The sequence below is a fragment of the Procambarus clarkii genome, chromosome 62 (genome assembly GCF_040958095.1).
Source record: "Procambarus clarkii isolate CNS0578487 chromosome 62, FALCON_Pclarkii_2.0, whole genome shotgun sequence".
In the NCBI taxonomy this organism is placed as follows: Eukaryota; Metazoa; Arthropoda; class Malacostraca; order Decapoda; family Cambaridae; genus Procambarus; species Procambarus clarkii.
In genome coordinates, this window is record NC_091211.1 from 27,224,190 (window position 1) to 27,236,434 (window position 12,245).

General features: G+C 49.7%; 1 protein-coding gene across 2 annotated transcripts in view; it reads right to left on the reverse strand.

The window, feature by feature from the left end:
• Positions 1-12,245, reverse strand: part of LOC123766391 (RAB3 GTPase activating protein subunit 1) — a 155,734-nt gene that overhangs the window by 54,631 nt on the left and 88,858 nt on the right. For both annotated transcript variants that reach the window (XM_069308414.1, XM_069308413.1), the window contains exon 8: positions 5,418-5,701. In XM_069308414.1, coding sequence (XP_069164515.1) covers positions 5,418-5,701 — 284 coding nt within the window. The remainder of the gene's footprint in view (positions 1-5,417; positions 5,702-12,245) is intronic.

A 12,245-nucleotide genomic window follows, 5' to 3' on the forward strand; every position in this document is an offset into this window, starting at 1 on the left:
GCCAGTCTGCCTCCTTCCCAGCCTGCCAGCCTGCCTCCTTCCCAGCCTGCCAGCCTGCCTCCTTCCCAGCCTGCCAGCCTGCCTCCTTCCCAGCCTGCCAGCCTGCCTCCTTCCCAGCCTGCCAGCCTGCCTCCTTCCCAGCCTGCCAGCCTGCCTCCTTCCCAGCCTGCCAGCCTGCCTCCTTCCCAGCCTGCCAGCCTGCCTCCTTCCCAGCCTGCCAGCCTGCCTCCTTCCCAGCCTGCCAGCCTGCCTCCTTCCCAGCCTGCCAGCCTGCCTCCTTCCCAGCCTGCCAGCCTGCCTCCTTCCCAGCCTGCCAGCCTGCCCTCCAGCCTGCCTCCTTCCCAGCCTGCCTCCTTCCCAGCCTGCCTGCCTGCCTCCTTCCCAGCCTGCCTGCCTGCCTCCTTCCCAGCCTGCCAGCCTGCCTCCTTCCCAGCCTGCCTGCCTGCCTCCTTCCCAGCCTGCCAGCCTGCCTCCTTCCCAGCCTGCCTGCCTGCCTCCTTCCTAGCCTGCCAGCCTGCCTCCTTCCCAGCCTGCCAGCCTGCCTCCTTCCCAGCCTGCCAGCCTGCCTCCTTCCCAGCCTCCCAGCCTGCCTGCCTGCCTCCTTCCCAGCCTGCCTCCTTCCCAGCCTCCCAGCCTGCCTGCCTGCCTCCTTCCCAGCCTGCCAGCCTGCCTCCTTCCCAGCCTGCCAGCCTGCCTCCTTCCCAGCCTGCCTCCTTCCCAGCCTGCCAGCCTGCCTCCTTCCCAGCCTGCCTCCTTCCCAGCCTGCCTCCTTCCCAGCCTGCCAGCCTGCCTCCTTCCCAGCCTGCCAGCCTGCTTCCTTCCCAGCCTGCCTGCCTGCCTCCTTCCCAGCCTGCCAGCCTGCTTCCTTCCCAGCCTGCCTCCTTCCCAGCCTGCCTTCTTCCCAGCCTGCCTCCTTCCCAGCCTGCCTCCTTCCCAGCCTGCCAGCCTGCCAGCCAGCCTGCCTCTTTCCCAGCCTGCCAGCCTGCCAGCCAGCCTGCCAGCCAGCCTGCCAGCCAGCCTGCCAGCCTGCCTGCCTGCCAGCCTGCTTCCTTTCCAGCCAGCCTGCCTCCCCCCCTGCCATCATGCTAACGGGTAGTGTGTGTTAGGCTTATCTTCGGGAATGAGCCGGTCTCACCCCCACCACCAACAAACCACCCGCCCCCCTACATCCCATCTCTCAAGGTCACGCGGTTCAACCTCGTGACTACCATGCACTCACTCCCTGCCTGCCTGCCTGTACCTGCCTGTGCCTGCCTGCCTGCCTGTGCCTGCCAGCCTGCCTTTCCCTCCCTAATTCTCACTACTTCCATCCCTTCCTGCCTACCTCCTAGCATCTCTCCCTACCTCCCCCTCCCTCTTAGCATCTCTCCCTACCTCCTAACATCTCTCCCTACCTCCCCCTCCCTCCTAGCATCTCTCTCCCCCCCTCTCTCACTGATTCTCCCCCCCCCTCATTCATACTGCCTCCCACCTAAGTTCCATCGTCCATCCACCCACCAGTCAGCCATCACTGACGCAATGGGTGCATTTGGAGCCAACATGGTGAACAGATGTTTCTTGATTGTGCAGATATGTAAAACAAAAGCACAGAATGAACATTCCAGCCTTATGGCAATTCAAAATAATAGGAATAATAGGCCGTGAATCTGTGAAGTCACAGTGGGCAAACTGGACCATCGCCCACCCACCACCACAAGCCGGCGTGACGCTTGGTGGACCCCTTCCTACCCGAACTTTGTTCGGGTAGGAAGCTGCCTCCTTCCCAGCCTGCCAGCCTAGTTTGTTCGGGTAGCATGACTCCCCAACCCCAATCGGGAAACTGGAAGTTTCGGATAACTAAAGTTCGGAAACCAAGTGGTGCTCTCTCTCTCTCTCTCTCTCTCTCTCTCTCTCTCTCTCTCTCTCTCTCTCTCTCTCTCTCTCTCTCTCTCTCTCTCTCTCTCTCTCTCTCTCTCTCTCTCTCTCTCTCTCTCTCTCTCTCTCTCTCTCTCTCTCTCTCTCTCTCTCTCTCTCTCTCTCTCTCTCTCTCTCTCTCTCTCTCTCTCTCTCTCTCTCTCTCTCTCTCTCTCTCTCTCTCTCTGTGTGTGTGTGTGTGTGTGTGTGTGTGTGTGTGTGTGTGTGTGTGTGTGTGTGTGTGTGTGTGTGTGTGTGTGTGTGTGTGTGTGTGTGTGTGTGTGTGTGTGTGTGTGTGTGTGTGTGTGTGTGTGTGTGTGTGTGTGTGTGTGTGTGTGTGTGTGTGTGTGTGTGTGTGTGTGTGTGTGTGTGTGTGTGTGTGTGTGTGTGTGTGTGTGTGTGTGTGTGTGTGTGTGTGTGTGTGTGTGTGTGTGTGTGTGTGTGTGTGTGTGTGTGTGTGTGTGTGTGTGTGTGTGTGTGTGTGTGTGTGTGTGTGTGTGTGTGTGTGTGTGTGTGTGTGTGTGTGTGTGTGTGTGTGTGTGTGTGTGTGTGTGTGTGTGTGTGTGTGTGTGTGTGTGTGTGTGTGTGTGTGTGTGTGTGTGTGTGTGTGTGTGTGTGTGTGTGTGTGTGTGTGTGTGTGTATATATATATATATATATATATATATATATATATATATATATATATATATATATATATATATATATATATATGATGTCTGATGTCAGACATCTGCAGGAGCTGAAGGAGGCATTTGAGCAGAGTTCCGTGCTGCGTTTCACTTACGAGATGGAAAAGGACGGGAAGCTGCCCTTTCTAGATGTAACAGTCATGGAAAAGGGCGGAGGTTTCCACACTGCAGTCTACACTAAGGAAACAAACATAGGAATGTGCCTAAATGCCAACAGCGACTGCCCTGACAGGTACAAGAGGAGTGTTGTTAACGCATATGTCGACCGTGCTCTCAGCCACAGCTCAGAATGGAAGCAAGTCGACGAAGAACTCTGTAGGGTAAGGCAGGTCCTAGTCAATAACGGCTTCTCCAATGGTTTCGTCGAAGACATCATAAGAAGGAAAGTGAAAAGCCATGCAACCTCTGAAGAGACAACTAACACAACACCTATACCCCCTATTAGACTATTTTACAGGAACTTCTTTTCCACAGCTCATAAAACGGAGGAAAGGGTCCTGAAAGATATTGTTAATAGAAACGTTATCCCTACAGACAAAAATCAGAGGATACAACTGACGATTTACTATAAAACCAGAAAAACGGCCAGCCTACTCATGAGAAACTCTCCAGACACAAAACAGAACGCTTTAAAAGAGACTAACGTTGTCTATGCCTTCAAATGCCCACTTGGGGACTGTAAGCTCCAAAAAACCCAGTATATAGGCAAGACAACAACATCTCTTTCTAGGTGTTTAACGATGCATAAGCAACAGGGCTCCATTAAGGAACATATAATCTCTTCCCACAACCAAACCATCGCCAGAGAAATCCTAGTAAACAACACAGAAATCATCGATAGATACAGCGATAGCAGGCGGCTTGACGTTTGCGAGGCACTACACATCAAGAAGTCAACACCAGCAATCAACAGCCAATTATTGCACAACTATATTCTACCCACCTCAAGACTCCGCTCCAATATAGAAGCATCAAGAAATATGGACCAATAGGCTTTCTACAAACACTTCTATTCAATACCCATTGTTTGTGTTCTGTCTTGTGTTGATACTTTTAATACCCTATTAATATCCCCTCTTGTTCTGTCTTGTGTTAATGCCACATCACCCCTCCCACCTCACTCAAATGTAGATATAAAATCAGAGATACGTAAGTTCTATTCAGTTGTGTATTTGTGAACAAAAGTCTTTGAAAATGTAATAAGTTTTACGAAACGCGCCCGTGTCGCGTCAGACTAGAAATAAAAATGAATTTTGGAGAATTAATTTTTGATTTACCTCCAACAGTGAAGCGTAATGTACGAAAGATTGAGAAAATTCGTGTTAGAATTATTAATCTTACTTTTTCGGTCATATTTAATAATATATGTCTACAGGAAAGACTGCTACCAAAACATACTAATATATAAATATATAAATATATAAATATATATATATATATATATATATATATATATATATATATATATATATATATATATATATATATATATATATATGTCGTACCTAGTAGCCAGAACGCACTTCTCAGCCTACTATGCAAGGCCCGATTTGCCTAATAAGTCAAGTTTTCATGAATTAATGTTTTTTCGACTACCTAACCTACCTAACCTAACCTAACCTAACTTTTTCGGCTACCTAACCTAACCTAACCTATAAAGATAGGTTATGTTAGGTTAGGTAGGGTTGGTTAGGTTCGGTCATATATCTGCGTTAATTTTAACTCCAATAAAAAAAAATTGACCTCATACATAATGAAATGGGTAGCTTTATCATTTCATAAGAAAAAAATTAGAGAAAATATATTAATTCAGGAAAACTTAGCTTACTGGGCAAATCGGGCCTTGCATAGTAGGCTGGGAAGTGCGTTCTGGCTACTAGGTACGACATGATATATATATATATATATATATATATATATATATATATATATATATATATATATATATATATATATATATATATATATATATATATATATATATATGTCGTACCTAGTAGCCAGAATGCACTTCTCAGCCTACTATGCAAGGCCCGATTTGCCTAATAAGCCAAGTTTTCCTGAATTAATATATTTTCTATAATTTTTTTCTTATGAAATGATAAAACTACCCATTTCATTACGTATGAGGTCAATTTTTTGTTATTGAAGTTAAAATTAACGTAGATATATGACCGAACCTAACCAACCCTACCTAACCTAACCTAACCTATCTTTATAGGTTAGGTTAGGTTAGGTGGCCGAAAAAGTTAGGTTAGGTTAGGTAGGTTAGGTAGTCGAAAAACAATTAATTCATGAAAACTTGGCTTATTATTCAAATCACGCCTTGAATAGTTGGCTGAGAAGTGCGTTCTGGCTACTAGGTACGACATATATATATACTGTATTTATATAATATATATATATAAAGGCTTCCTCAAACCCCCTCCCGCGACAAAATTAATTAATGACACGAAGAGTACAGGACAGCCAAATAATGTTAATGTGGTATAGGGTTGCCAGAAGAGCTTACTAGAAAAACAAGGTACCATATAATGATAAAATGGTTTTCAGTTAATTTTCCTGATTTGGGTATTTTACAATATTATGAAATCATTTTCCTCAAACGTCACTTATTTGTAGTTATAACTTCATAAATATACAGCTTTTACTTTATTTTTTGGGGGGGCAAGTGTAAAGCATTTAATTTCTTCAGTTTATGATTACATTTCAGTCTGATTTAATTGAAAACTGATTGCACTCTATAAATGATAATTTTCAACAGGTTTTTTTTGACAAGTGATTATTATCCTTCATAAATAACTAAATTAAAATAACTACAATTTGATCTTACCTTCAATGGATGTTCACCAATCTGACCATCAACAGTCCACTCTGGAACTTGACTCAAAATAGTAGGAAAAGGAGCAAGCTGCTTTTCTCCTTCAGCATCAGGAAACAAGTAGTTGAGAATTGGAACTAGAATATCTACTGATATGGGACCCATTTCTCCAGCCTGGGAAACAGACGGCCGTTTCCCACCTTTTGAACCAGGTCGTACTCGACCTACCATTTTAGACAAAGTTGGCACAGATGATTCTGTCAAACGATCCAAAGCTGTAGAATATTGTGCAGCATCTGAAAGATGTAATTTTTTTAAATAATTTTGTATACTTTTCACATAAATTGACACTTACTCCCTGACATTGCCTTTATCGCAAATAATCATTTTGATTTTTCAATTGCCAGGTGTCATTGTATACTTTACATTAGTCAAGTCATCAACTATATGGCAATCTGTCCAATTGCTCAAGTACTAAGACATAAAAGCAATTAAAGACATTTGCAAGTGTGGGAGAGAATAAAGTGTTAAGTTGGGGTTCACTGTGTTTGAGAGTGAAGTGTATGTGCATGTGAAAAGTAAACGGCTCCTAATTACAGTGCCAAATCCAGAGAGACTCCACTGTGTTGTTCTTAACAGTTTAGGCAGGTCACCTGAACAAATGTTGAAACATAGCTTAGAGCACACAGAAATCACAATAGTGTGATGCATCAAATGAACAAATCCACAAGGGCCTTGACGCGGACTCGAACCTACGTCCGAGAGCATCCCAGACGCTGCCTTAATCAACTGAGCTACGACATGGTCAAAAAAAAAAAAAAAAAAGTAAAAAAACGTGGTAAAAAATGTTTTTTTTAAATGTTCTGTGCTCAGGAAATGCATTTTAACAATATTTGAAAAAATAATTTTTTTTTTTTTTTTACACCTTTGGAGTTGTCACGTGACACTGGTGAAAAATGCAGAGGTAAACAAAGTCAACATTAAAAAGTTACACAAAGAACTTCATGCAATAATAAATCTGATAACTATATAATCAATAATGCATTACACACTCAATAATACAATTTCTAAAATAAAAAATTAGTAAAGTACTCTATATAAAAAATCAGGGTTGAATGTAATGAAACGTCATTTTCTGGGTGAGACCCGGAGGCTCCCTGAAGCTATCTGGGCTGATATGATATGTCAGACTTTGGCATCAGTCCTGTGTAGTTCTGAGGGCCTACCGGGGACCATGAACCAGAACCTGGCCCCCTCAGAGAGGCATGAGGAGCAATGGCCTATAGAACCCCCCCTTTCCCCTCGTGTGGTTGGAAGCATTCTATGTCTGCTATTGACCGGGTCAGGCACCCAGAAAGGTAAGAGTCCCAAAACAAACCCCTATTCTGGTGAAAATTGCTACAAAAAACCGAACAAGGGAATAGAACTCCCCAAACAAGAACGAACAAACGAATATGACGTCACATGTTGCTGCGCCGCTGTCTGTGCAGCTCCCCCCTCCCTGGGAGGGAGAAGGGGGAGCCCCAGACCCCCGCACCAGCAATCCACCTCTCAGTTCTGAGGCTGGACATCAAAACACACGAAAAAAATGCAAACTGAGGGGAGGAAGGGGTGCCGGAGAGCCTCTGGGTCTCACTCAGAAAATGGCATTTCATTACATTCGATGCTGGTTCCTGGGGGACGGGGGGGGGGGGGGGGGGGGTGGGAGCCCCGTCGGCTCCCCGGAGCTACCTACCCAAAGACAAAAACAAGAGGGGACCGAACCCGGGAGGCAGAAATCACACACACCCCAATGCGAAGCGGAGCCAAAACTGCAACTGCAAACCCAAGGCACACAGGCCCGACAAGGCCCAGGAACATCAATGAAGGAACGCATAGCCAACAAACGAACGACTGGGGCACGGGGACAGACAGCAGGCTGGCAGGACCGAACCACCCCACGAACGACCCGAGAGAACCACACCCTGGAACAGGGAAGAAGGAAACCCAGAACAACCAAAAGCGTGACCCCGTCCACAGCAGCCGTGGCATGCCAAGCACAGCAAAGCGCCACAACCAAACAACACACGATGCACCCCCAGACAGACCAACCAAGCATCAAACAACCCAAGGACCCCTCCGGAAAACAGCAGAGCCAGTCTTCGCCAGAAAAGTAGAAGACGGTTGCAAACGCACAAACTATCAGGAGAACCAAAAGAGCTGAGACCCAGGCACCGGAGGAGAGCATGAAGCTCTCCGACCCAACCCCCGGAGGCCAACACCAACAAGAAAAGAGACTCGGAAAACAACTCGGGAAGGGGTCACAACAAACCGAGGAGAAGAGAAAAAACCAGCGTTGAATGTAATGAAACGCCATTTTCTGGGTGAGACCCGGAGGCTCCCCGGAGCTTTACCGGCTGATATGCTAATGTCAGACTTTGGCATCAGTCATGTGTATGGAGTTCTAGGGCCTACCGGGGACCACGGCCAGAACCTGGCCCCCTCAGAGAGGCAAGGGGAGCAATGGCCTATAGAAACCCCCGTGTGGTAGGAAGCATTCTATGTCTGCCATCGACCGGGTCAAGCATCCAGAAAGGTAAGCATTCCAAAACAAACCCCTATTCTGGTGAAAATTGCTACCTAAAGCCGAACTAGTGGATAGAACTCTTCAACAGAAAACAAGGAAACTAGTATGACGTCATACATCACCGCGCCGCTGTCGGCGGTTTTTCGCGTTTTTGACATCCAGCCTCAAGAACTGAGATGTGCGTAGCCGGCGTGGGGGGTCTGGGGCTCCCCCTTCCCCCTCCCAGGGAGGGGGGAGCTGCGCAGACAGCGGCGCGGCAGTGTGTGACGTCACACTAATTTGCTTGTTTTCGGTTGGGGAGTTCTATCCACTAGTTCGGTATTAGGTAGCAATTTTAACCAGAATAGGGGTTTGTTTTGAGGTGCTTACCTTTCTGGGTGCCTGTTCCGGTCGATGGCAGACATAGAATGCTTCCAACCACACAGGGCTTCTATAGGCCATTGCTCTCCTTGCCTCTCTGAGGGGGCCCAGTTCTGGCCGTGGTCCCCGGTAGGCCTAAGAACTCCATACACATGACTGATGCCAAAGTCTGACATTAGCATATCAGCCTGGGACAGCTCCGGGGAGCCGATGGGGCTCCCCCCAGAAATACCTAAATACAGGTATATAAACAACACTGCATCCAGCGCCCGGCCAAAAGACGCCAGACCGCAGAAACTCACCTAGCGAACGGTGGCACGAACTTGACACGACTCAACCGTGCCCCGAAGAACCTGGGAGCACCGCCAGGTGAAGACGCCAGAGCCGGACCCTGCCAGACCCGCAGGAGAGCAGGGAGAGGCGAAGGAGGCGGCCCACACCCATGACACAGGGAAAACCGCGGTGTCCTCCCCACAACTGGGAACCAGGACACCCCCGGAGCGAAGGGGCACATATCGCAGCCAGGGAGAAGAACGAGAGGCGAAGCACCATAGCAAAAAGGGTGCAAAACACCAGCACTGAAACACCGCCCAGACCAAAACAAACTCCACGGCGCATGCGCATAACACGCTGGCTGAACCGCACAACCCACTGCGGGAAGGAGCCAACCAGGACTACTGTACTAGAAAAGTAGCCAAAAGAGGAAGTAGGAACAATAAAATCGGCCAAAGAAGCAAAGACCCAAAAATAGGAACCCAACCGGGTGACAAGTAGCCCAACAGGGCGACAAGTAGCTCAACAGAGCTACAAGTAGCCCAACCTGGCTCACAAGTAGCCCAACCGGGCCACAAGTAGCCCAAAACGGCAACAAGGACGAGGAGCCGACAGACGTTCCAATAATGCAGGAAGTAGCGAAAAACCTTCCCGAACCCTCGAGAACACACAAGCCAACACTAGTCCAGAAGGCACACAAAGGCGCAAGCCCACCCAAGATCAGAAGTCACGTAGAACCCCATCGAACGGGGAAACATGACGAAAACACCGTCCCAAAAAAGGGTGGGAGGAAACATCCACCCACAGGACGGAACCAACTGACTCAAAGGCCAAGGAACCGAGCCCGGGGAGGGGCAGACGCCCAACAGCACGTACGGCGAGTGGGGAGGAAAGACCCCACTCCGCATAAGCACAAGCCCCGCCTAGAGGGGGATAAAAACCCCCACGGGATCCAACGGGGCCAAGGCCCCCCAAGTCAGCCCCTCCCCAGCCCCAGGAACCTACACAACAGGCCCCGGGGCCGAGCCGAGCCGAGCCGAGCCGACAGGCCCCAGAGCCCCGGCCGTACCAGAAAACCGGGGCAGCCGTGAAAACACTAAGGAAGGGAGCCCACTGGCAGACTCATACAACTCGGCTGGAGGAACAAGCTCAAATGCCCCCGTCACTACCCCGGAAGGGGAATTCCCCGAGACTGCCCGAGTCTCAACACCATCAAAAACCCCGCCCCGAACCTACAGACGGTAAGGAACCGGATGCAGGCAGGAAGGGTGAACCAGGGGAAAGACAAGGGGGCGTGGATGGAACCGAAGCAACCAACACCCCCAAGTCCCAAAACGAACTACAACGGGGCAGCCCCGGGGCTCCCAGGGAGGAAACCACGAGAACGTTGCCACCACCAAGGCTCAAGTGCAACGCCCCTGCTGCCCGCACCCGCTTTGTCAGCACAACTGGGTAACCGAGCCACAACGAGCAACCAAACTCGCAGGACTCCGGGTCGAAGGTGTCACCGACCCAACAGGCAGCAGATGGAGGCAAAACAGAGAGTCACCCAGAGACAAAGGCGAGAGCAACCCTCAAACTCGCTGGAAGCGAGGGGGGGACTCTGGGGTCACACCCATCGAACCCGCGCACCCCCAGGGGTTTCCCAGGGTCCCGAGGGTTTACTATAACAGGACTCGCGCTCAGGTAATCCCAGGCAGGGTACTGCTAACCGGCACCCAAAGCTACCAAACAACTTTCTAAGAGCTGAACCCCCGGGACGTGTACACTCACGGGGACCTAGCAGGGGGTACCACCGGAAAAAACTCAGAACACAAGGGGCAAGAACGAAGGCAGACCCCCCACCAGGTAGATAAACAAAAAGAAAACCCCGCAAGAGGACAGCGTACTCAAGCGGAACAGAGCCGGCCGATATGATTGGTAAAGACAAGCTGCACAGTACCCTGCGCCCCACCAGTGCAAAAAACTGCCCCTTACTCTAAGGCGAACAAGGGAGACAGAACACCCGAGCACACAAAGAGCGGCCGAAAACCAAGCAGTAAACAGCCAAGCAGGGGCAGGACCCAAGGAACTTGTGGAAGGCGGCCCCAAGCCCCAGGGGCAGTACTTACAGGGCACCTAGGGAAGGGAACCCTAGGCGCATGCAGCCCGAGTACTGGAGAATCACTCCCGGCTCACGCACCACCTAGAAAACAGACACCACACTCTAGGTACAGTGCTGAAACAACCACTGGAGACGGAGCACATAACCGGTGCCTATAGCATCAGCCGAAGAACTGATGGGTGGATAGCCGGCATGGGAGGTCTGGGGCTCCCCCTTCCCCCTCCCGGGGAGGGGGGAGCTGCGCAGACAGCGGCGCGGTGACGTATGACGTCATACTAGTTTCCTTGTTTTCTGTTGAAGAGTTCTATCCACTAGTTCGGCTTTAGGCAGCAATTTTCACCAGAATAGGGGTTTGTTTTGGAATGCTTACCTTTCTGGATGTTTGACCCGGTCGATGGCAGACATAGAATGCTTCCTACCACACGGGGGTTTCTATAGGCCATTGCTCCCCTTACCTCTCTGAGGGGGCCAGGTTCTGGCCGTGGTCCCCGGTAGGCCCTAGAACTCCATACACATGACTGATGCCAAAGTCTGACATTAGCATATCAGCCGGTAAAGCTCAGGGAAGCCGACGGGGCTCCCCCCAGAAAGAGCATGTAATCCAAAAACCAGGCCGGCTCAAGCGGCACAAAAGCAGGCCGGAGGTGAACTATGCCTGAGACGGCTTGCGAAGTGTTGCAGAGGCAACTCCAAAACCGAAGCAACCAGGAGCGGTTCCACCAGCACCACACAAAACAATGCGACAGTATGTGGCAAGATGACGGCCCCGAACCTCCACAAAAGCAGGCACCGACCACGCCAACAAAATGCAGCAAACCTAAGAAGGGACAGAAAGAAAAAGGAAGAACTGCCAAAAATCCCTACACCGCTGCCAAGAAGAAGCACGCAGGTGGGACACCAACAACGAAGCCACCGGACCACCAACAACGAAGCCACCGGACCACCAACAGATGGTGAAAGACTCGAGGTAGAACCGAATCAGCCTCGCCATGTACCGATCAAGCCTAGAAAGAGGTGGAGCCATGGGAAGATTTCAGGTGTGATCACTGAGCAAGCAGAGCTGGAAATCCAAGCCGACAAGGAAGGAGATGGAACGTCTGCCATACAGAAAAACTCCCCAACACCAGTGAGCTTGCCAGGAATCGGAGACTATGGAACCGATGCGAGACTCGAGAGAAGGGACATCACGGAACCTCGAAAATTGGCTTATCCCGAACTTGCGGGATAAGCCAGGAAACCAGGAACCCAAACCTGGCAATAAGAGAGCCGAAAGGCACATACAAAACACACACCAATGTGTAGGAGAAAAATGAGAAAAACGGAAAAAACGCAAGAAAAAGACCAGAACAGCAGCTCCAGCACCAACAGCTAGAGACAAAAGTGTAGAAGGCGGATGAGGAAGAAGGCAGGCAGGCAGCAAACGGGAATGAAAGGGACCCGACCAACAACACACACAGCTGCCGGTCATGTCCCAACACAACAAGACCAAACTGGAAAAAGTGCAAAGGATTGCCACCAGACTAGCACCTGATCCGAG